General features: G+C 42.1%; 1 protein-coding gene across 3 annotated transcripts in view; it reads right to left on the bottom strand.

Annotated features, from left to right (window-relative positions):
* Positions 1-2,658: 2,658 nt before the first annotated feature.
* Positions 2,659-21,978, bottom strand: part of STON2 (stonin 2) — a 68,514-nt gene continuing 49,194 nt past the window's right edge. For all 3 annotated transcript variants that reach the window (XM_063117934.1, XM_063117932.1, XM_063117933.1), the window contains 3 exons: positions 11,751-13,625; positions 5,607-5,809; positions 2,659-4,434 (listed from right to left, as the gene is read on the bottom strand). In XM_063117934.1, the coding sequence (XP_062974004.1) occupies positions 4,351-4,434; positions 5,607-5,809; positions 11,751-13,625 (2,162 nt within the window). In that variant the 3' untranslated portion in view covers positions 2,659-4,350. The remainder of the gene's footprint in view (positions 4,435-5,606; positions 5,810-11,750; positions 13,626-21,978) is intronic.

A 21,978-nucleotide genomic window follows, 5' to 3' on the forward strand; every position in this document is an offset into this window, starting at 1 on the left:
TTTGGCTATTGGGCGGTATAAAAATGTAATAAATAAATAAATAAATAAATAATCAGATCAAGATCTTGTCTTGAGTCTTAGCAACACAGGCATCAACTTACTCAGCACTTGATGAGACACCTGACCCCTATGGATTAATACATGTATTTAAAATCCCACCCACCCCCAGGCAGCTGGAATAGTTTTTAAGTGATGCTTTATCACCAGCTGCCACAATCTTTATTTCTCTGCAATGCCTCTGGGCCCCAGGATCAAATACTATGAGATAATAAAAGTGAGTAGTTTGGGTTTTGTTTTGTTCTTAGCAAGATTTATGGCTGATCTCACTGTCAAATACAGTCAGCACCTTTAGCTATAATTTCAGCAATGTTGAATGTTATTAGAAATCCCCAGATCTTTTTCTAGCCTATCATATTAAAAAAAACTGCACAAGGAGAGACTGTTCAATGTGTTAAGATTCCTGCAGGAAACAACCACATTAAGTGTGGACATGATGCACATATCAATACATGTCTTTTAAGACCCATTTCCATGCATCTTGGAATCTTGGCCCATTCATGGTTTAAAATAAGTCCTATTGCTTATGCACTATAAATTATCTTTGGTTTCCTTTAATCTGTATGTAAATGCAGAGAAATTAAAGCAAAGTGACCACAAAGACATGACTTCAGTGAAGGCAGAATTTCATTTGCATTTATTCAACACTTTCTCCCACAATGAATCCCAAAACGACATCTCTGAGATGTTGCAGGGCACAGGGGGAGTCGCAACAAAAATTCTAAAGAATCAACCAGTGTGTAGACTCTGTCATAGTACAACATCAAAAGGTAGAAACCTGTTACAAAATATGTAAAAAACACACACACACACTCAACCACAATAGTGCAAGAGGTTATGAGCTAATTGTCTGAATGGAGGCAGCAGAAAACCAGTCTGAAAACAATACACGGCCTTTTAATTTATGCTGGCAATGCTTTAAGAGCTCCCGTGGTTGCTTCAAGTGAAATAGTGAAGAGACGGGCAGCTTCACAACACATTAATGAGATTCCATCAGTTCCTGCACAGTTGGTAATACCATAGAATTGTTCTTTCTATAATGCGGGTGGGCAACATGCAGCCAACAGTTGCATGTAGATTCACCTTAAAATTCCTGGTGGCAAAATCCAGGTGGTTTGCTTACAAATTTCACAGCAAACTGCAATGGAAGGCTAAAATGGCCAAATTTAGCTTCTTGTCAGTTTGCCACTGAAAATTGGTGGTTAATTACTTTTTTTGTTTTGCCGCCATCAAATCTGGTGGTGTGGCAGCAGGAGTGCAGCAGGTGGTGGGAGGAGAGAAAGGCATGGATCCCTCCCCCCGAAGTTGGTCATCCCTGGTCTATAAAAGGTCTAAAACCATGTGGTATTTTACAATCTGTAGAATAGGCAGACGTAATCAGGATGCTTCCAAATGGAGAGCTCCTAGTGCTACCAATCAGAAGGCATTGTGCAGCCATTTTGTCTTTTTCTCAGTGGATTATTGTAGTGCATTCTACATGAGGATACTCCTGAAAGGGACTGGTTGCTTAGAGCATGTTAGATTTTAAGCTCCAGGGTGTGAATGGGACATATTCCAAGTGCAATTCACAAAGTATAGATTTTTACCTTTAGAACCTTAATAGCTTGGGCTCCATACAATAGGGAGAGAAACCTCTTCCCTACTGATCTCTGTGCTCATGTTTCCTTTTTAAAGATCAGCTGAAAAGTGACTTTCAGATTATAAATCTATCAAGCAGGCCGGCCTATCCAGTGGAATTTTAGGATGTTTTAATAATGTATACTATGTTTTAAATTCAGTTTTATGTGTTTTATACTTATTGTTTCTCCCCACCTCGATCCAAACGGAGAGGCGGGTAAGAAATAATTTTATTATTATTATTAAGCCATTGGGACATGCGGATAAGTATTTTCAGAGACTGCTACCAAACCTCAAAGTGCAAGCTTCTGAAAGTGGTCAAGAACTTTTTGGGTCAGCTTTTAACTGAGGCCATGGGCTAGTTCACATATGTCTGTACAACATCTCTATAAAACGCTAAGGCAATATGTGGCACATAGCAATGCATGGCACATTGGGGGTTCCAAGCTAAGCACTTTGTGTTGCTAAGCAACAGACTATATATACACAACTGGGAGGGAGCCCAGAGAGGAGGCTGGGTGGCTCGCGTGGAGGCCTCAGGTAAGTCCCACAGGTCGGCGGGCAGGTGAGAAGTGGCTGGGAGGGGGCAGCAGCTGGGGTGGGGGGAGCGGTGGGACTGAACTGTGTCATTGCTGGAGCAGTTCATGCAGAGGCCTCAGAGAAGTCCTGTGGGTCAGCGGGCAGGCAAGTAGGGGGCAGCAGCTGGGGAGAGCACAGAGAGGAGGAGTCCAGGTGGTTTGCTGGCATACGCAGAGACCTCAGGTAAGTCCCATGGGTTGGCAAGCAGACAAGTGTGGAAGAGTGGCTGGGAGGGAGCAGGGGAAGCGGCTGGGAGGGGGGAGTCCAATGGACTCCTGGTCGGCCTCGTACCTGGCATTTCTGGGTGCTTGCGGAAAAGCTAGAAAAGTATGATATTGAGCAATAAAGTACTAGCGTGCAGATGGTCTGTGCAAGTCAACCTAATTTGATTATATTTGATAATAGGCATAATGAATGTGTAAACCAACGTCACTGAAAAAACTTTTGCCCAAATCTAGTTAGACGCCATATCCACATGTATCCCCATCCAGGTGAGGAACCGTGCCTGCAAATGGGTGCTGCAGAGAGGTTTCTTCTCCCTGATTCAGCTGCCGATACACATCCCTCTTCAGAAGCGCTTTATCAAATGTTGGAAAGGGGGCTGGATTTCATGTTTTTGTATTTTACCTCACCACATAGTTGATAGACATGATTACTATTTTTCAAGGATAGCTTCACAGTGGATCTTGGCAGTTGTGTTAGAAATGATGTGATTAGGACATTTTATTATATCTATGATGACCCATTCACACTACAGCTGAGCTGAAAATCTACTACCATCTGTGGACTCCAAAAGGGTGGACATTTTCACGGTGGTTTAATTTACTACAATTTGTTGGGATGGGGAATTTATCCATTTGATTAAAAGCAGCAGACTTTTCCTTAAGCTTTCCCACTGAATGTTCTGCATAGACATGCCCAGACACTTTCAATATTGTTTTCACAGCCAAGTGGACTAGAAACTTGAATTTTAAATACTCCAGTTCCCATTCTCAGGATGTTAATTTTTGCACTTGTATTAAACTATTGTGGACATAGAATTCAAAGAGCCCTGACCTCAATGCCATTATGACCGCATATTACGGAGTAATAACACCAATTACTGGCAGTACACGCAACTATTACACTGCAGTCTTTCTGAAATAAGATGTCGTATTGGGACAGAACATAAAATTAGCATTATCAGCATCTACAAAAAACCCCAAAACAGAACATCTTTTTTCCACAATGCCCATCAAGAATACAAGATGTAGTTTGTCACAGAAGCATTGATCTGGGTAATAAGCTGTATATCACTCTACCTAACCATCCAAGTAAAAGTTCAAATGAACTCTATTTCTTTCCAGTATCATCCAAGGCAAGAATGCTCAACTATCTGTCTAGTCCCTTCTGCTGGCAGCTATAACTATGTTAAGTCTAAAGAATAACCCTGCCCCCAACAACAGACTAACTGAACGAAGGAAACTTTTGTACGACCAACATCCAAGGAAAATGTGCAATATTTAAATGTTCTGACTTAGAGATGGCAAATAGGAAAGGGCAAACCATTTGTCCTTCACCTCCTGGAATTCCCAGTGATTCCATTTGCATCGGTTGAGATGAAAGGTTGTTACAGCTTTTCATTGCAAACTGAGATCATGATAGGAAAACAAAAGGATTCTGTGGTGAATCTTCTATACCGCCATACCTCTCAGTGCTGTTGCAGACCATCTGGAAGAACTCTTCTGCGGACTGAACTTTCAGGAAGTGTCAAGTGCATGGAACGGAAAGGATTGTTAACAAGACTAGGGTTACAACTTTTCTTTGAGCTGTGGCTGTCACAATGCTACGATTTCACTGGAGGAAGATTAGTAAGGATGAAGGCAGTTTTGACTGAATTGCAAGCCTACATACTTAGTGTGCTTCTACCAAAGCCACCAGGCTGTTGTAAACAAATCCCGAAGGAGCTTCCTTTCTAAGTAAGGTCACAGAGGGCAAGGAAACCTCACAACACTCCAAATATTTCCCGGCTCTTCTGACAGCAGGAGTGAAGTGCTGTGTTTTCTCTTCTTCGAGTCTTGCCGATTTGACTGTTCCAACCGCAGATAGAAATTTCCTTCACTGCACAGCACATTCCTTGGGCTTATCAGTTTCTTCCCCCATCATATCTGGATTCAAGCTCTTTTTCTGTTCTATTTCCACCTGATAGGAAAGGTGAAAGGGTGTTAGAAAAGGATGAAAGCTCTACCTGGTTTCTGTTTCCTGGTGTCCTCAGTCAACAGCAACTTGCTTGAAAGCAAGGATGGCCAATACTCATCTGCAGTTGCCATTTGCCAAAGCAGGACAGAGCCCAACCAAAGCATCCCTGGCTCCCTCCAAACCACTAGAAGCATAGCTGAACAGTGGGCAATGAGGGAGGCATGGAATTAGTGCCATGATGTTCCGTTTGATGGAAAAACCACCTTAGTTCAGTGGATATAAATCAGAGCACAGGACTCAAAGTGGTAGAGACTTAGTGCAGCAATCTCTGCCTTTCTTCTGCAACTCAGCCCACAATTGTTCCTATAGCAAGCATGGCTTGAATATCAGATGTAGATGTATTTTTCCTCTCCACCAAATTTATGAAATTATAAAGGTGCCCCATACTAAGTCAGACCATTGGTTCATCTAGCTCAGTGTTGTCTGCTCTGACTTGCAGTAGCTCCCCAGGGTCTTGTGAGACAATCTTTCTGACCCTTGCTATCTTAGAGACCCCTTTAACTCAGGGGTGGGCAACACACAGCCTGTGGGCCACATGTGGCTGAATTTGCAGCCTGACTGCCCCACCACTGTATTTGCTGCCAAAATTCAGTGGTGAAGCGATAGGAAACAAACACTGATTTTTCCTTCAAGCAAGCTATGTGGCCTTGTTTCAAAGCAAAAATTGTGCTCTTGGAAGCATCCAGGGATTGCAATTTTGCTTTAAAATAAAGCATGCCCCTCATGGCTTATTTTAAAGGATTTCCTGCCCCCTGCCCCAGGCAGCGCAGTGGCACCAATTTCAGTGGGGATGTAGCCTTTGCTTTGTTCTGGTGGCAGGGTGGTGATTGGCCCCCAGACTATCCAACTCCTAGATGCCAGATATTAAGCCTGGAGCCTTTTTCATGCAAGACATATCCTCTGCCACTGATTTACTGCACATTTAAGGTCGAAGACTTACATTGGTTAATACCGAGGATCTGATTGTTCACTGAAGCTAGTGATCCAGCTAGGAAGTATGCTATCAAGAGTTGTATTTGCAAAAAACAAAACAAAACCGCAAGCCACTTAGACCGTGTCCCAACCCCAGAAGAAAAAATGCTTATACATCTGGCTGTCAGCCAGCTCAGTCATACCTTGTAACTATAATGTGCTGAATAGTTGACCCACTTCCTGACATCTGTCTTGCCTTCTACCGAGATGGAGCGGATGCTGGCCTTGGATGCTGAAGTGGTTGGCATGTCAAACTCCACGTCCACATAGCGGACAAAACTGGAAGGCACTTCCCGGTCTGAACCAAGCTCCAGGTGGCAGAAGAAACAGTGAGGATGACCTGAAGCTACAAAAAAAGCAAAAGAACATGGAAGTTAAAGCCTTACCATGAAATTTAAAGAGGAAAGTACTCAGAAGCAGCTTCTTGAATAATTGAGTTAATTAGATGGTTATGAGTCAGAATGCTGCTGTTATGTTATTATTGAAAAATGCGAGATGTGGAGACATACTAGATTCAGATTTTTTGTTAAATACTAAACCATCTGGGGAGGAACGCAAACACAAAGTGAGATTTTAATATGATGTCACACCATGCTCTGGTCTAGAGGATAAGGCACTGTAAATGTAACTGAAGGCTTCTTTTGATCTTCACACCAGCCTTTTGTTGCATGCATTGATGTCACAGTGGATCCTGGAAGGATCTTGAAAGACCTGTCAGCTGATGATTTGGAGGTTTTTGTTCCACTCCTTAGTTTTCATTGTATTACATCATGTGGACTGTGCCGACCTGTATGATAGCATCAATGTCTGATATTGCATAAGGGTTTAAAGCTCTAAAATCTGTGACAGGCACACCCATGTCCACCTACAAAAGAAGGACCTCACATGTGATCCTTTTAACTGTCCAATCTAGAGAAAATGTTAAAAATCAATTCTTATTGAAATCTACAAGACTGTGGCATGATTTCAAGGAGTTGGAAGGAGCACCCCTATGAGCCCCTAGACAATGCCTGAGATTCCCCAATCCGAGGTTGGAGACAACACTTTAACCTCAGAGGAGGGAATCAACGATCTGACCCACCCACTTCCCCTCACAGCCAGAACCACATTTGCTTGCATCCGAAGTTGGGAACTCGAGGTTTGAGAGGAGGAAAAGCAGGTCTTTCAGTGGGCGGGGAGGAGAGACTGGAGAGGCCAGGATATGACTTATCCTGAGCCTCTGCCAACTTCCTTCCCTCCCTCTCCAAAACACATTCCCTTGACAGGCAAAAAAGAAAGTCCATCTAGCAAAAAATGCAGGGTGGGAGATCGTGCCAGTGAAGATCACCTTTGATGCAGTTCCTGCCCTGCAAAGGATGCTTGTAAGTCTTCAAGTTCAGGGGCTTACGATCATTGCGGGTGCCACCCATAGGACTGTACCCTTAGACACATTTAATTTCTTCTTTGCAGAGGTGGGCTGGTGCCCACTGACGGTACTCTTGAGCCAAATACTGACTTCATATAGGAAATCTGGCGTTTCTAGGGCCACAAAGCCAGTCTTCGGCACACACTCCTGCAGGATATAGGGCTAGGAGAAGCTATGGATCTGTAAGCCAAATCACACATTTCATGCAACAGTGCATAAGAAAACCACAATGGCCCACCTTCTTAACTGAAAATCAACAAAAGGGAGGGGAGCTTTTCAGGGTAGAAGTGGGGGGAGAATGATGCTTTATATTTCAACCATCTACTGTTCTGCTGCATCTACGTATCCCAGCTGCTTTTCTTGCTGCGAGATTCCAAATAATTGCCTACTCTTTGCAAATCATTTGCTTTCATTGCTGTTTTTCAGTATACAAACAGGCCATCAGAAATTTCTTACATATTTAGTTTCTTAAACATGTAGAGAAAGAGCCATATGTGACTTACCAAAGGTTCCAGAGAAAGTTAGTATTAGAGACTGTGGGAGACCTGTTCAGCTGCTTATATCAGAGTTAAATAATAATTTCTTAGATCTGAAAGGATTTATCTCAACATGGGCTAAGAACAGCAGAAAGCCCCATAAATCCTTCAGAAAAGTCAATTGTTTATATTTTGGGAAGTGGCTAATTTGGCAGAACTGGTGTAGCTTAGTGGTTAAGTATATGGGCTGTGTGTTTAGGAGCCCCCAGTTCAAATCTTGCCACAGGCATGAATTCACTAGCTGACCTTGTCGATCCAATCTAGCTCCCCTGTCTGCAAGTTGGAGAGAATACTGCTGTCAACACATCTTGCTCAATTATTATTATTTACATTTATATACCGCCCCATAGCTGAAGCTCTCTGGGCGGTTTACAAAGGTTAAAACATTGAATATTAAAAATGATATACAAAATTTTAAACCATAAAAGCATAAAAACAGACAAGATGCAAGGACAATATATTTAAAACAACTGTGAACTCTCAGCCAGGCCTAAATATAGATCTGGGGTCAATTAAAAACTCATCCTATGCTGTTAAATGCCTAGGAGAAAAGAAAAGTCTTGCCCTGGCGCTGAAAAGATAACAATATTGGCGCCAGGTGAGCCTCGTCGGGGAGTTCATTCCATAATTGGGGGGGGGGACACACTGAGAAGGCCCTCTCCCTTGTTGCCATCCTCCGAGCTTCCCATGGAGTAGGCACTCAGAGGAGAATCTTAGATATTGAGTGTAGTGTATGGGTAGGTTCATGTTGGGAGAGGTGTTCCTCCAGGTATTGTGGTCCCAAGCCATGTAAGGCTTTACAGGTTAAAACCAGCACCTTGAATTGGGCTCAGAAACATACAGGCAGCCAATGCAAGCAGGCCACAGTTGGTCTTATATGTCTGAACCTCATCATCCTCATTGTTAATCTGGCTGCCACATTTTGCACAAGCTGCAGCTTCTGAACCATCTTCAAAGGCAGTCCCACGTACAGTGCATTGTAGTAATCTAACCTGGAGGTTACCAATGGAAGCCAGGTTACTCCTGTCCAGACAGGGGCCACCAACCAAAGTTGGTAGAAGGCACTCTGTGCCACCGAGGCCACCTGAGCCTCAAGTGACAGAGATGGTTCTAGGAGAACTCCCAAGCGACGAACCTGCTCCTTCAGGGAGAGTTTAACCCCATCCAGAACAGGTTGAACACCCTGCAGCCGGTCAGCAGAACCACCCACTAACAGCATCTCAGTCTTGTTCGGATTGAGTTTCAGTTTATTAGCCCTCATCCAGTCAATTGCCATAGCCAGGCACCGGTTCAGCACATCCATAGCCTCACCTGATGAAGATGAGAAGTAGAAGTAGAGCTGAGTGTCATCAGCATACTGATGACAATGCACTTTCAAAACTCTGGATGACCACACTCAACGGTTCCATGTAGATATTGAACACCATGGGGGACAAAAGTGACCCCTGCAGAACCCCATATTGGAGAATCCACAGGGCCAAGCAATGTTCCCCAAGCACCACCACCTGGAGCCAATCCGCTAAGTAACAGCAGAACCACTGCAATGCAGTACTTCCCACTCCCAACTCAGCCAGTCGTCCCAGGATACTATGGTCGATGGTATCGAAAGCCACTGGCTGCCACATTTTGCTTAAGCTGCAGCTCCTGAACCATCTTCAAAGGCAGCCCCACGTACACTGCATTGCAGTAATCTAACTTGGAGAATTTAACAGGAGAATCGACAGAGTCACACTCCCCCTGTCTTTCTCCCAACATAGGTCATTGTACAGGGCGACCAAGGCTGTTTCCATACCAAAACCAGGCCGGAAACCCAACTGAAATGGATCCAGATAATCGGTCTCATCCGAGAGTGTCTGGAACTGGCCCGCAACCACCTGCTCAAGGACCTTGCCCAGGAATGGAACATTTGCCACCAGCCCATATTTATTAAGTTTTTCCTGGTCCAGGGAAGAATTCTTCAGGAGTGGTCTCACTACCGCTTCTTTCAGGCGGCCTGGGACCACTCCCTCTAGCAGAGAGGCATTAATCACTTCCCTAGCCCAGCCATCCCTGCTAGCTTTTATTAGCAAAAAGGGGCAAGGATCCAATACGGAGGTGGTTGCATGAACCTGTCCAAGATGATCCAATGCCAGATTCATGTTGCATCCAATATGCAGGAAGTGGTGACTGAATAAGCTATGTGGATGACAAATCCCAGTGCTGGCCTTTTGAATGATTGCCGTGGATGCAAAACATGATATCAGAATGGATCTTTTGCCTCTTGTCTGTGACAACAACATAGTGACAACACCTGCACCCCAAGCTGAATCTAATGTTGATATACAAGATCTTGTGAAAGGCAATAAGTGTTTATCTGAATGGCAGTAGTCCATGTTCCCTCTTCCTGTATTTAGTATTTAGGAAGATGTTTCACCAACCATATGGTGGTTTCCAGCTTTCATGCAGTTTTTCTCTCTTTTCCTCTTCCTTTTCAACAACATTTTTGTCATTCAGTATTGCTATGTCAATGAGGTATGTGTGTTTTTCTTTTTTGTCTATGACTGTTATGTCTGGTCGGTTGCAAGGTATTGTTTTGTCAGTATTAATTGTTCTGTCCCAGTATATTTTATGATCTGCATTTTCCAAGATTGTTTCGGGTGAGTATGTATAGTATGGTGTAGGTTGTTTGATAAGGTTGAATTTGATGGCCAGTTGTTGGTGAATTATTTTTGCAGTTGTATTGTGTTTGTCTATATAATTATTATTATTGTTATTATTATTATTTGCATGAGCTTTGCAAGGGACGTGTTTTAAAAGCACCCTACTTTACAGATTCAGATGTTCAGTGTAATGCACTTCAGAGAAAGGTACATTCAGTTTTGTTAGTAATTGATTAGATGCCGGTTATGTACAGTGTTTCAGATCTACAACTGTGATTTAAGTCCTATTCTCCTTCAATATGTGTTGGCTTTCTCACAGTCAAGACAGAAACGTATTCTATAAATCAATGTTTTCTTAGCATCCATTGTTCCACTTGCCTGTTGACTAACTAAAACACAGACACTCGAATCATGTCCGCTTGGGACTGAGGCTCCTCACATCATCCAGTATTAACATATTGCTTATGAATCAGGGGAACGCAATAGAAGTTACCAAGCTGTTCTTGGAACAATCGCAGCAATGCTCTTCGTGGAATTCAATTTTGTTGTTTTGATCTTGCAGCTCCAAACTGGTCCAACACTGGATTTATTTTTAAGGACCAGTTTTATCACATATAATAACAGCTGCCCCTCGAACACAACAAAAGACAGCTGCACAGTTACAACACTTGCCTTGTGTTTAGCAAGGAGCAACTGGTGCCTTCATGCGTCACAAAATCAGCCTAGCGAGACCCAAGCTGGGCCAATTGTATGAGAAGCTGGAAATAGATGTTAGTCAGGCCAAGGCTTCAATCCTATGCCCACTTACCTGAGAACAAGCCCCATTGAATACAATGGGACTTACTTCTGATTAAACATGCATAGGATTGCACTGTAAGTCAGTGCATCCATTACTTTTAAATTTTATATCAAAGCAGCCCAAATGATGTATTCAAAGCAAGTGGTGCAAATTTACGTCTACTTATGGAAGTGGTAAACCTATGTCTGGGCAAAAACGCTTCAAACTGCAGGTCAGGGTTCCTATAGCTGATTGCTCTTCCATTAAAAAATAAATAAAATCTCCCATGTCAGGGAGAAGGGCTCTAACACAACTTTCTTCCTGTCCATCTAGTTTACTTTATTTGAGGGGGAGTTGTATGTAGAAGCTATGTTTGGAGAGCTCATCTAGTTTTCTGTGTTTGGGGGTAGGAGCTTTTAATCATATGAGCTTCCACCTGCCATCTGAAGAGGTTCAGCCCAAAGGTTTGCCATGGCAGTAAGAACAAGGCATAAGCACAACAGCATATTGAAAGTGTGTTCCATCCGATGGACTTCCTAAGCACTCAAGTTGTCTGGGAAAGGCAGGGCAGCCTTTCTATAACTTTACAGCTGCTAAGCCAAGGGCACCCAGAGGTGTCATGATTCTGCTCCAAACAGAGACCTGCCTGTGACATCCAAGCAGATCAGGCAATGGCTCATGAGAAGCAACATAAGGAGAGGCAAAGGTGACAAAAGCAAAAATGGGGGGGGGGGGATGGAAGCAGTTAAAAACCATCAGGAGGGGTGTTCAGTACTATTATGGACTGTCGCATTATTTCAAGCCTTCAGAAAATTTAATTGCCACACTTTACACAGACACACCGTTTGAACCATCTGAGAGAACGCCTTTTTACCCATCATACCCAATGTGCCCCAGCAAGATTATCTGGTTCAATTGGCAGTACCCACCAGAGTTTTTGTCAGGCAGTCGATTTATCCTCCACACAATGGAATTGAAGGCATGCTCATATTTGGCAGTTCCTAGTGTTACACTCATGACTGGCTCAGAACCAGAAACACTAGTGGATCCAAAGCTAGCACTTTTGTTCACCTTTGCTTTCAAGGACTTTTCCCCAAGGACGCTATCTCTGCGGAAGTTTTTCACCCACTCCTGTGGCACGGGGTAGCGGACCATCACATTTTCACAGGGGACCTGAGTTAGAGGGTCTCTGTTGGAGGAGAACCCCGGTGACATCATCAGCCAGCTTTGAAGCTCCACCTCAGCACCATTGATGCTAGCTGCCACCCTCAAGGTAAAAGGCAACATCTTCTCAGAAAACACACTCCTGAAACGCATCAGTTCAAACCTGCAGGCATCTAAGGGGTTGAACAGAATGACGCGGGCACTGGCGAATGCCTCCTCATCCACACATGAGTGGAAATGGCAATCGTGCAGCTTAATCCACTTGGTGGTGGTGGTGGGCATGATATCCTGCCTTGAGACAATTTCATTCCCTTTGACAAGGATGTCATTGAGCCCCAACCTGCATTCTGCCAGGCCGGAAAGAAAAGTGAGAACATGCACTCGTGACAACACATGGTGCTGCAAAATCCTGTTGTCTCCTTTGGCCAAAATGCCATAGAACTCATCCTTTACATCCACAGTGATTTCCTCCTCTTGATAGTTTAATCCTACCGTGCTCAGGTCTGTCAATGAAGCGGGCAAATCCATCAGTGTATCCTGGACTGCTCTGATGAAGCTGAGGAAGTCTTCATAACTGGTGGTGCCTAGCTTAATAACCTGTTCCCGCTCTGCTGTGTGAGATACAGATGGCTTTGGCTGGTACTTCTTTTTCTCCTTGTAGGTGGTACGATCTATCCTCACACTGTGTATCCTTCCATTCTCATCATAGTTTTGGAGCTTGGGTTCTGAAATCTCATGACTGATGTCAAGCTTGAATTCCTTGAAAGGCTTCTCCAGTCCCTTCTCATAAAAGAGCTGCAAACACCTGCTCTCAGTTAGTTTGACATAAATTGGACCCCAGTGCCTAGAGGACATGATATTTTTCTTTTCTGGTATCCTCAGCATCATTGGCCAGCCATCTTTTTGCTGAGGCGGCCACAAACTGGACAAGGTACTGTCCAATTCAGTTGGCACTGTAGGGTCATCATCAGGCAGAGTGGAACTGCTCAGCTGATCTGGGTCCCCGATTTGAAGTTGTTTGAGTTGCTCAACAGCATCTCTGTGTCTGAGGTGTTTACTTGATTCATTGAAGCTGATGGTGTCAGGCTCTTGATGGAGGACAATGAGGGAATCTCTCTGGTTTCTACCAGAGATGCCAGAGACAGAGCTGGTTTGGGAACGTCTATCCCGTTCCTCAAAGAAAGAGCTAAATGGGTTGATAGGGGAAGGTTGAACATCCCTCAGAGAGTCATCAAGGAAAGGATTAGTAGCACTCCAGGGGGGTGTCCCACCAACTGAAGGCAACCTGGTAATGGAGGAAAGGTCTAGCTTCTGAACTTTAGAGAGGTCACCCAAGGTGCTTTTCGGACGCTCCCTTTTTTTAAAGGATGAAGAGGGGGTACTAGAGTTCACATCTATTATCTGTGTTGTTGTTGCTGCTGCTGGTGGTGGAGTTGCTGCAAATGGCGGAGTGTCTGGTTTCACAGGGGATAAAGTCGGTGGGGAAACACAGCTGACTTCATTATCATCAAAAGTCACCCAGCTGGGGAAACGAGCTGTTGTTGGAGTTTCACTGTGGCCATTAATGGATGTGCTGTTTAGTTGCCAGCTGGTGGCCTCCATTCCTAGCTCTTCATCTTCCAGAAGGGATGAGGAATTGTCTAAGGGGAGAGGAAGAGAATGTCATTACTATAAAGTTAGTTCGACATATCACAATATATATCATTATTTTTGTTGTGTAAGTTATGATTGCAATGAAATGCAAGTTATGAAGTGTGGCAGAAGTTCCAGAAGGTTTCTGTAAGGCAAGGGTGTTGCAGCCTCAGGAGCCATATTCCAGTGATGGGCAGGCCAAAATACCCCGAAGTAACAGCATGTTTTAGCTTAAAGCTCTCACAGTCAGTAACTAAGTCTTATGAGATCCATTTACGCGAGCACATTTCTCCCATTACAGAATGGGGGAAATGTGCAAAAGACTGGAAGCCACCCAATATCAGAGGGCGGGTGAAAGGGTTAGGAGGCATGGCCATTTCAGGAACCTCGGAGGGCTGGATTTGAACCCTAGGAAACACACAGGCCTGAGATTCAACACCCCTACTATGCTAACTGTCCAAAATACCTCTCCTATCTGCTTTAGATGGGAGAACCCGTTTGGACAATCTCAGGTCGAAATAAAACAACCTCGTTCCCAAGCTCATCTTTGTTTGATGAATATTCAGATTTTGCTGGTTTCTGGTAAGCCATATTCAGATTCTTGGGAGCCAGAAATCTGATTACATACACTAAAAAGCAACAATAAGACTGCTTTTTGCTCATTTGGATTTACAAAGGTTTCTGTCAACCGCATAAATCTGTCTCTAGCCAAGGCGCAATCTTTGACAGCTTGTCTTTTCTGTGGCAGAGAAAAGAATAACAGATGAGTAAGCCAAACAGTCAACATTCATTCATAAGACTTATTTGTGAAAGTATATCAACATTTAATTGCCGTTCATTTATACTATAAATTTTATAGAAATACAATTTATCATAAAATCATGCCCTTGAATTCCAAACACATTCATGTTAGGCATATCTATAAACATACAAGAGCTTTGGCTATTGGGCAGTATAAAAATGTAATAAATAAATCTATATAAATAAAAATGTAAATGTTCGTTCGAAACAGACGTTATATCTCCGAAAGTTCTTCACCGATTGCTTTGAAATTTTGACACAATGTTGCATTTGAATATGTGAGCGTTGTTATGTAACTATGTTCTATATGGGGACAAAAGTTTGTCTTAAAATCGAAGAAATAGGCCTCCTCAAAACCAGTCCTGCTGATCATTGTGACATCGCCAACCAGTAGGCCAATCCGCTGCCTCTGCCTTCTCTCTTATTTGCATGTTCTCTCACAATTGGCTGAGTGAATATAGATGTCACACCTGTGACAGTTACACGTTCTGAAGAAAGGTAACTGCCAGGAGTTTCCGCTAACCTCCTCACCGTAAAAACATCCTTTTTAAAAAACCAAACAATTTGCTTTACTTCATCCAAATAATGCCTCACGGAAGATCACACTTAGGTCGTCGTACTCGCAGAGCGAAAGCACTGCGACGAGAAATTGCAAATCAGACTGAGGAAGAACGGGCATCAGCAAACGAGAAAAAAAAAAGAATGCCTCAAATACGTGCCAAGGAACCAGGCAAGCAACGTTCAGCCAGACTTGAGGATGCACGATTGCGAGCACGGCAATCGCGTTCTACAGCTTCAGATCGAGTCGACGGACAACCCGGCATATTCAAAGAAACAACGATAGGCAGACTGTACATCCCAATCAAGATGAATGCTTCTTTCTTCGCATGCTGTTGGTAAATGTGCCCAGTCCAACGTCTTTCCATCAATTGAGAATTGTCAACGGCGTTACACATGCCACTTTCCGCAGTGCATGTCAAGCTCTGAATTTATTGGAGAACGACCGACACTGGGATGTATGCATTAATGACGCGTGCAACACGTCACATCCAAATCAAATTCGTGCATTGTTTGCAATCATATTGACCACCTGCTCTCCTTCATCTCCAACAGAGTTATGGGAGAAATATAAATTGGACATGGCTGAAGATATTCTCCGTCGAATACGCAAAGAAAATTCAAATATAAACATGGATTTCACACCAGAAATCTACAACGAAGCGTTGATAATGATTGAAGATTTGTGCTTAGAAATCGCAAACAAAGTTCTCAATCAATTGGGAATGCCATCACCGAATCGAACTGTTGCTGCTTCGTTCGATGTAGAATTGCGTCGTGAACAAAATTACAACACGGATGATCTTTTGTCGTATGTGCAATCAAATATTCCTAATATTTGCTTGAGCAAAAATGCATTTACGATCAAATAATGAAAACCATCAATAACGGGATTGGAGAAATCTTCTTCTTAGATGTGCCAGGAGGAACTGGTAAAACGTTCCTAATTAGATTGATTCTGGCAGCAATTCGATCCCAAAATGACATAGACTTAGCTCTTGCGTCATCCGGAATAACTGCGACATTGCTACCTGGTGGAAGAACTGCTCATTCCGCTTTGAAATTGCCATTAAACATACAATTCATTGAAACTCCCACGTGCAACATTTCCAAAGCATCCGGCATGGGAAAAATATTACAAAAATGCAAACTTATTGTTTGGGATGAATGCACAATGGCACACAAAAAATCACTCGAGGCTCTTGATAGAGATTTGCATGGAAACATCAGACCATTTGGGAACACATTAATATTGCTTGCAGAAGATTTCAGGCAAACATTACCTGTAATTCCTCGATCGACACCAGCGGACGAAATAAATGCTTGCCTGAAATACTCTACTTTGTGGCGACACGTAAAGACGTTAAAATTAACTACAAATATGCGTGTCCAGCTGCAAAATGATCGATCAGCTGAGATATTCTCACGTCAATTGCCGGAAATTGGGAACGGGAAGGTGCCGGTTGATCTGACCTCAGGACGAATTTTATTACCTCATAACTTCTGTAATTTAGTGACGTCAAAAAAAGAATTGGTTGAAAAAGTATTTCCAAATATTCAAACCAATTATAAGAATCACGATTGGCTGAGTGAACGAGCTATTCTTGAGGCCAAGAACAAAAACGTCTACGAACTTAACAATATTATTCAATCTAACATTCAAAGCGAGGCAGTCACATACAAGTCCATCGACACTGTTGTGGAAGCAGATGAAGCGGTTAATTATCCAACAGAATTTTTGAATTCACTCGATTTGCCAGGGATGCCACCGCACGTACTGCAATTGAAAATCGGCATGCCAATTATCATGTTGCGAAATATCAACCAGCCAAAACTTTGCAACGGCACGCGGCTTGCAGTAAAAAAATTACTGATCAACGTCATAGAAGGAACAATCTTGACAGGACCTTTCAAAGGTGAAGATGTCCTCATTCCTCGCATTCCTATGATTCCAACAGATATGCCATTACAATTTAAGAGATTGCAATTCCCAATTCGATTGGCGTTTGCAATCACCATCAACAAAGCTCAGGGCCAATCTTTAGAATTGTGCGGTTTAGCTCTAGACACAGATTGCTTCTCACATGGACTATTATATGTTGCGTGTTCTAGAGTCGGCAAACCAGACAATCTCTATATCTACACAGACAATGGAACAACTAAAAATATTGTATATCCACAAGCATTGTGAAATTAAACATATTAGAAACATCTTTTCTTTCTTTTCAATTTAACCAGACTGAGCCACAGCAACGCGTGGCAGGGTACAGCTAGTAAGAAATAAATAAGAAACTGGAACTGGTGTTTTAGATAATTAGTGGAAAATATCAGTTTGGTGGAGGGGGAGGAAAGAAACCTCAATTGTATAATGCTCCTTTTCCTTCTCATGACTATCCTAACTCATACTTAGATCTAGAACACAGCAAACAGGGCTTATGAACAGACTGTACATAGAAATTTAAATGTGCAGCTTCCATTTTTTCCCATTTTTTTTTTTTTTGCAAATTAGAAGCTATATTCAAATTGCCATGAGAGGAATTAATATAAATAGACCATTAACAGCTCTTGAAAGAATTGTGATGATGTTAAAAGATTGATGTCAGCAATGTGTAAAATAATATTAGAGGCAACTAATGTGAACAATTTAGTAAAACAAAATTGGGAAAGAGAATTTAACATTTGAACAGAAGTAGAATGGGAATATGTATGTAAGACTGTGAGGTATCATTTGGAGGATGTCAAGGGACAACTTTTATAAGATATTATACAAAAAAAATTATATACTGATAAAACTAGCTAAAATATATGCAATTGGATTCAGACGATGCTGGAGATGTGGAAGTGTAAGAGGTACATTTGCCCACATATGCTTAAGAAACATTGGTTGGATGTAGTCCAGGGTATCAGGCAGATTTTGGGATATAAAATATGAATACATCTCAAAGTAATGCTGTTGGGAGCTACAGATGGACATCTGTAGCTCCCAACAGCAAGTATTGGTTGTACGTATGCTAACGTGGCCCATATAATGCTAGCAAAACTTTGGAAATTGTTGGAATATTTTGAATATTATGTTGATGAACAAGATCACTGCATATAAGCAGCTCTGGGAAAGAAAAACTAATTCAAAAGAGCCTTTTCGGAGATACTGCTTGTTATTTATATAATTTTGGACTCAATGTAGACCACCCAATTTAGCAGCAATGGATATTTTAACAATTTGATAAATGGGAAGGATTGGATGTATTCCATTTTTTCGTTTGTTTAAATGTAGAATATTTTTCTCTATTGATTTCTAAGAATTAAGCTATTTTTATGGTTATTGTATATTGAAAAGCCTGCCCCCTGACTTGCTGATTCGCAACAATATTTGCATAGCACTGTGAAGGCTATGCAGGATCCACTGGATCTTTTATCCAAAACAGACAAGGATGGACCAACTAGCTAATACACAACCTCGCTATTGCTGCAGTAGCACAACAGGGCAGGATTAGCAATCCTCCCGCATCAGGGTATTTCAAGTGAAGCCTTCAGCAGTTTCTACATGGTGTACTAAATAGTACCATGCCTGCAGAAAGTTGGTAACTCTCTGTCAAAGTAAATTAATTCTGGGCCATTTTTAACAAGATAAAATATTCCCTCTGTGAAGTCCTTATTAGTAACAACTCAGCTTCATTTGCTTTCTGTGAGTAGAGCCTAAACAATTAATTGCTAATATTTCAATGTAAATTTGAGAAGGATGTTATGAAGTATATTACTTTATTTTATTGTATTTGTATTTCATTTACTTATGTCTAGTGTGTACTGCTCTGTAATATCTTGGATGGAGAATGGTTTAGAATTATTATTATTTTGTCCCAGAGATGTAGTCGGAAGCGACTGAACGAATAAACAACAACAACAACAAAAGAAGTCATTAGAAGTGATTCAGAAGTTATTAGGGCAATATAGCTGCTGGATAGACAGTGTAGCCGTAACACAACCTTCTCCAGCCTGGTGCCCTCCAGAGGTGGAGTACAACTCCTATTATCCCCAGCATAGCCATACTGGCTGGGGATAATGGGAGTTGTATCCCATCACATCTGGGAGGCATCAGGTTGAGGAAACTGCTGTAACACATTCAAGCAGTAAACAGCTAACACATGGGGAGTATTGGCCATGTGGTTAGTTTCTATACCTATGCCAGGAGCACTTCATAGAGATGTGGTATTTGTCTAAGGAACTAATCATGCAAACCAACCTGTTTGCAGATGTTATATTCTGACTAGGAGCCTGGAGCACGTGGAAGCAATTTTCCAAGTGGCAACCACTTTGCCATGTAATGTATGAATTAGGACCCTTTGCCATCTGTCAAAGTTTCCAAACTAACCCTCCTCAAATTCATAACCATGAAATTTGTTAAATCAAAATAATTTAATAGTTATGACCAGAAGGTGGTGCCATAAAACCAGACTAAACTAGAGAACCTCTAGAGATTATTGTTAAAATTATATATACTTACAGTATACATTCCATATTCTTGAGCAAGTCTGCAACTCTGAAATGCCAACAAAAAAAAATAAAAACACACACCAGTATATTGTGCACAAATTCAGCCACAATTTTCACAAATGTGGGAGGAAAACAAGAATTTTAAAAAAGGGTTAATGAATGAGTGACAGCCCCTCCAAAGTGTCACTTGGGTATCATTTGGGGGGCTGTCATTCATGACCAAGATAGCTCCGCAAGAACAGCAGGGGTTCCTGCTGCTCTTGACAAGCAGCTCACTTGCTGATGCCTGCAAGCCATGATAGGACAGTATGCCAACCCACTGTGGGCTGAACAACCCAAAAAACAAGTCATGGGTTGTTAGGGTGGCTTGTTGCCCATACACAAGCCACCCTGTGGGAATCAGTGTGGGGTCACATGACATGACAACCCACTATCACTCGTCACTCATGATGGGTTGTCTTGTTGTGTGAACCCAGTCACTGTGTCAGAACTTAAATGAATCCTCCTGCTTTCCCAATTCTCCTTTACAAATTTTGGTCTTGAATATTCTCCAGATATTCAAATGTTCTCTAACTGTATTTGATAGCCAAAGATACTTGATTACATACTGCAGAGGACAGAGAGGAGTGATGGCCAAGCTGTCTTTCAGCCGCTTAATGAGGAACCCCTAATAAACTATCAAAGAACTCAAGGAACCCTGGAAGATAGTCTGAAAACCACTTGTATATTATATTTGACAATATCTGTTAATTGGCACACAATACTATTTAATATTTGACATTATTTTAATAGTTAATGTGCAACCGTATTTAAATATATCTTATGTTAGTTGATAGATAACATGCAATGGTAGTTAGTAATCGACAGCTGATAACTTATGAAATTTCATATTTGAACCCTGCCAGAATCAAAACAAACAAATCAAAAGATGTCAACAAGCATTCAAATTTTCAAGAAGCATTCAGAGTCAAAAGCATTCAAATTCTGTGTAAAAATAACTAAAAATGACATTCCAAATGCAAAACCAGAGTTTATTTTGAAATTTCTCATTTCTAAATATGAGTGGTGAAACGGGAACATTGTGAAAAGAAGGGAGGAACAGGTTCTCAGGATGCAAAAGATTTATTGATGCAAAGCCCAACTGGTTGCCAATGAGTATCAGATGACACAGCCTAACTGCAGCCTTCTTCTGACAACCCCCTGAAGAAGGCCTTTGAAAAGACACAGGCCGAAATGCTGTGGGCTTTGCATTAATAAATCCTTTGCAACCTGAGAGCCTGTTTCTCCCTTCTTTTCACCGTTTGTTCTTGGAAACTGAATATCTGTAGGTATTTGTTTTAGCTCTAGTGTCAGTGAGTTTTAGATGGCAAACCTGAGGGCAGGGCAAGCATGTAATGATTTTATGCTCTTCACAGATGAAGTATGAGGATGAGTAGCCCTCTGTAAAGATGCTTGTAGAAGGACTGCTGGTGGGGTTTTCCTCCTGGAGAGGAGCAGCCTTGCGCTTGTGAAAACATCATCCACAGGGCAGAGTTCTTTTATTCTTCATTATAGAAATCAGAGCATGACATCTGGCACCAACATTGGTTTCTTCCAGCTTAGAATTTTGTCCCACGGACTTCCTTTATTCTTACCAACAGAATGTTTATCCTTATGTCAGCCTTCTTCAACAGGGTACCCTGAGATGTGTTGAACTACCACTGGCAGCATCCGGGGAGTTGTCATCCAACACATCTGGAGGGGATCTGGTCTTTGGTTATATTGAGAGGAGGGCAACGAGGATGATCAACGGTCTGGAAACAAAGCCCTATGAGTAGAGACTGAAAGAACTGGGCATGTTTAATCTGGAGAAGAGAAGACTGAAGGGGGACATGATAGCACTCTTCAAATACTTGAAAGGTTGTCACTCAGATGAAGGCCAGGATCTCTTCTCGATCCTCCCAGAGTGCAGGGCACAGAATAATGTCCTCAAGTTACAGGAAACCAGATTCCAGCTGGACATCAGGAAAAATTTCCTGACTGTTAGAGCAGTACGACAATGGAACCGATTACCTAGAGAGGTTGTGGCCTCTCCCACACTAGAGGCATTCAAGAGGCAGCTGGACAGCAATCCTGCAATGAACAGGGGGTTGGACTCGATGGCCTTGTAGGCCCCTTCCAACTCTACTATTCTATGATTCTACGAAATAAGACACTGTTCTTCCCAGAAAAGAGGAATAACAGTTTCAATGTAAATATTATCAGAGCTCAGGACACCATCTTTTGAAACTGTGAACCGCCCAGAGAGCTTCGGCTATTGGGCGGTATAAAAATGTAATAAATAAATAAATAAATAAATAAATAAAATCTGATTGTTGCTGGATGAGAGTTTACAGCAATCTCTATTTTGTAATAGACCCATAGGTCAAAACACCACCTACCTTTTCTTTCCGAGAATATCCTAATCATCCCCCAACCTTGCAGCTCCATAAGCATCATAAAATGGATGTTACAGCTGAATGTTGTTCTTTC

Source organism: Elgaria multicarinata, chromosome 2, assembly GCF_023053635.1.
Source record: "Elgaria multicarinata webbii isolate HBS135686 ecotype San Diego chromosome 2, rElgMul1.1.pri, whole genome shotgun sequence".
Classification (NCBI taxonomy): Eukaryota; Metazoa; Chordata; class Lepidosauria; order Squamata; family Anguidae; genus Elgaria; species Elgaria multicarinata.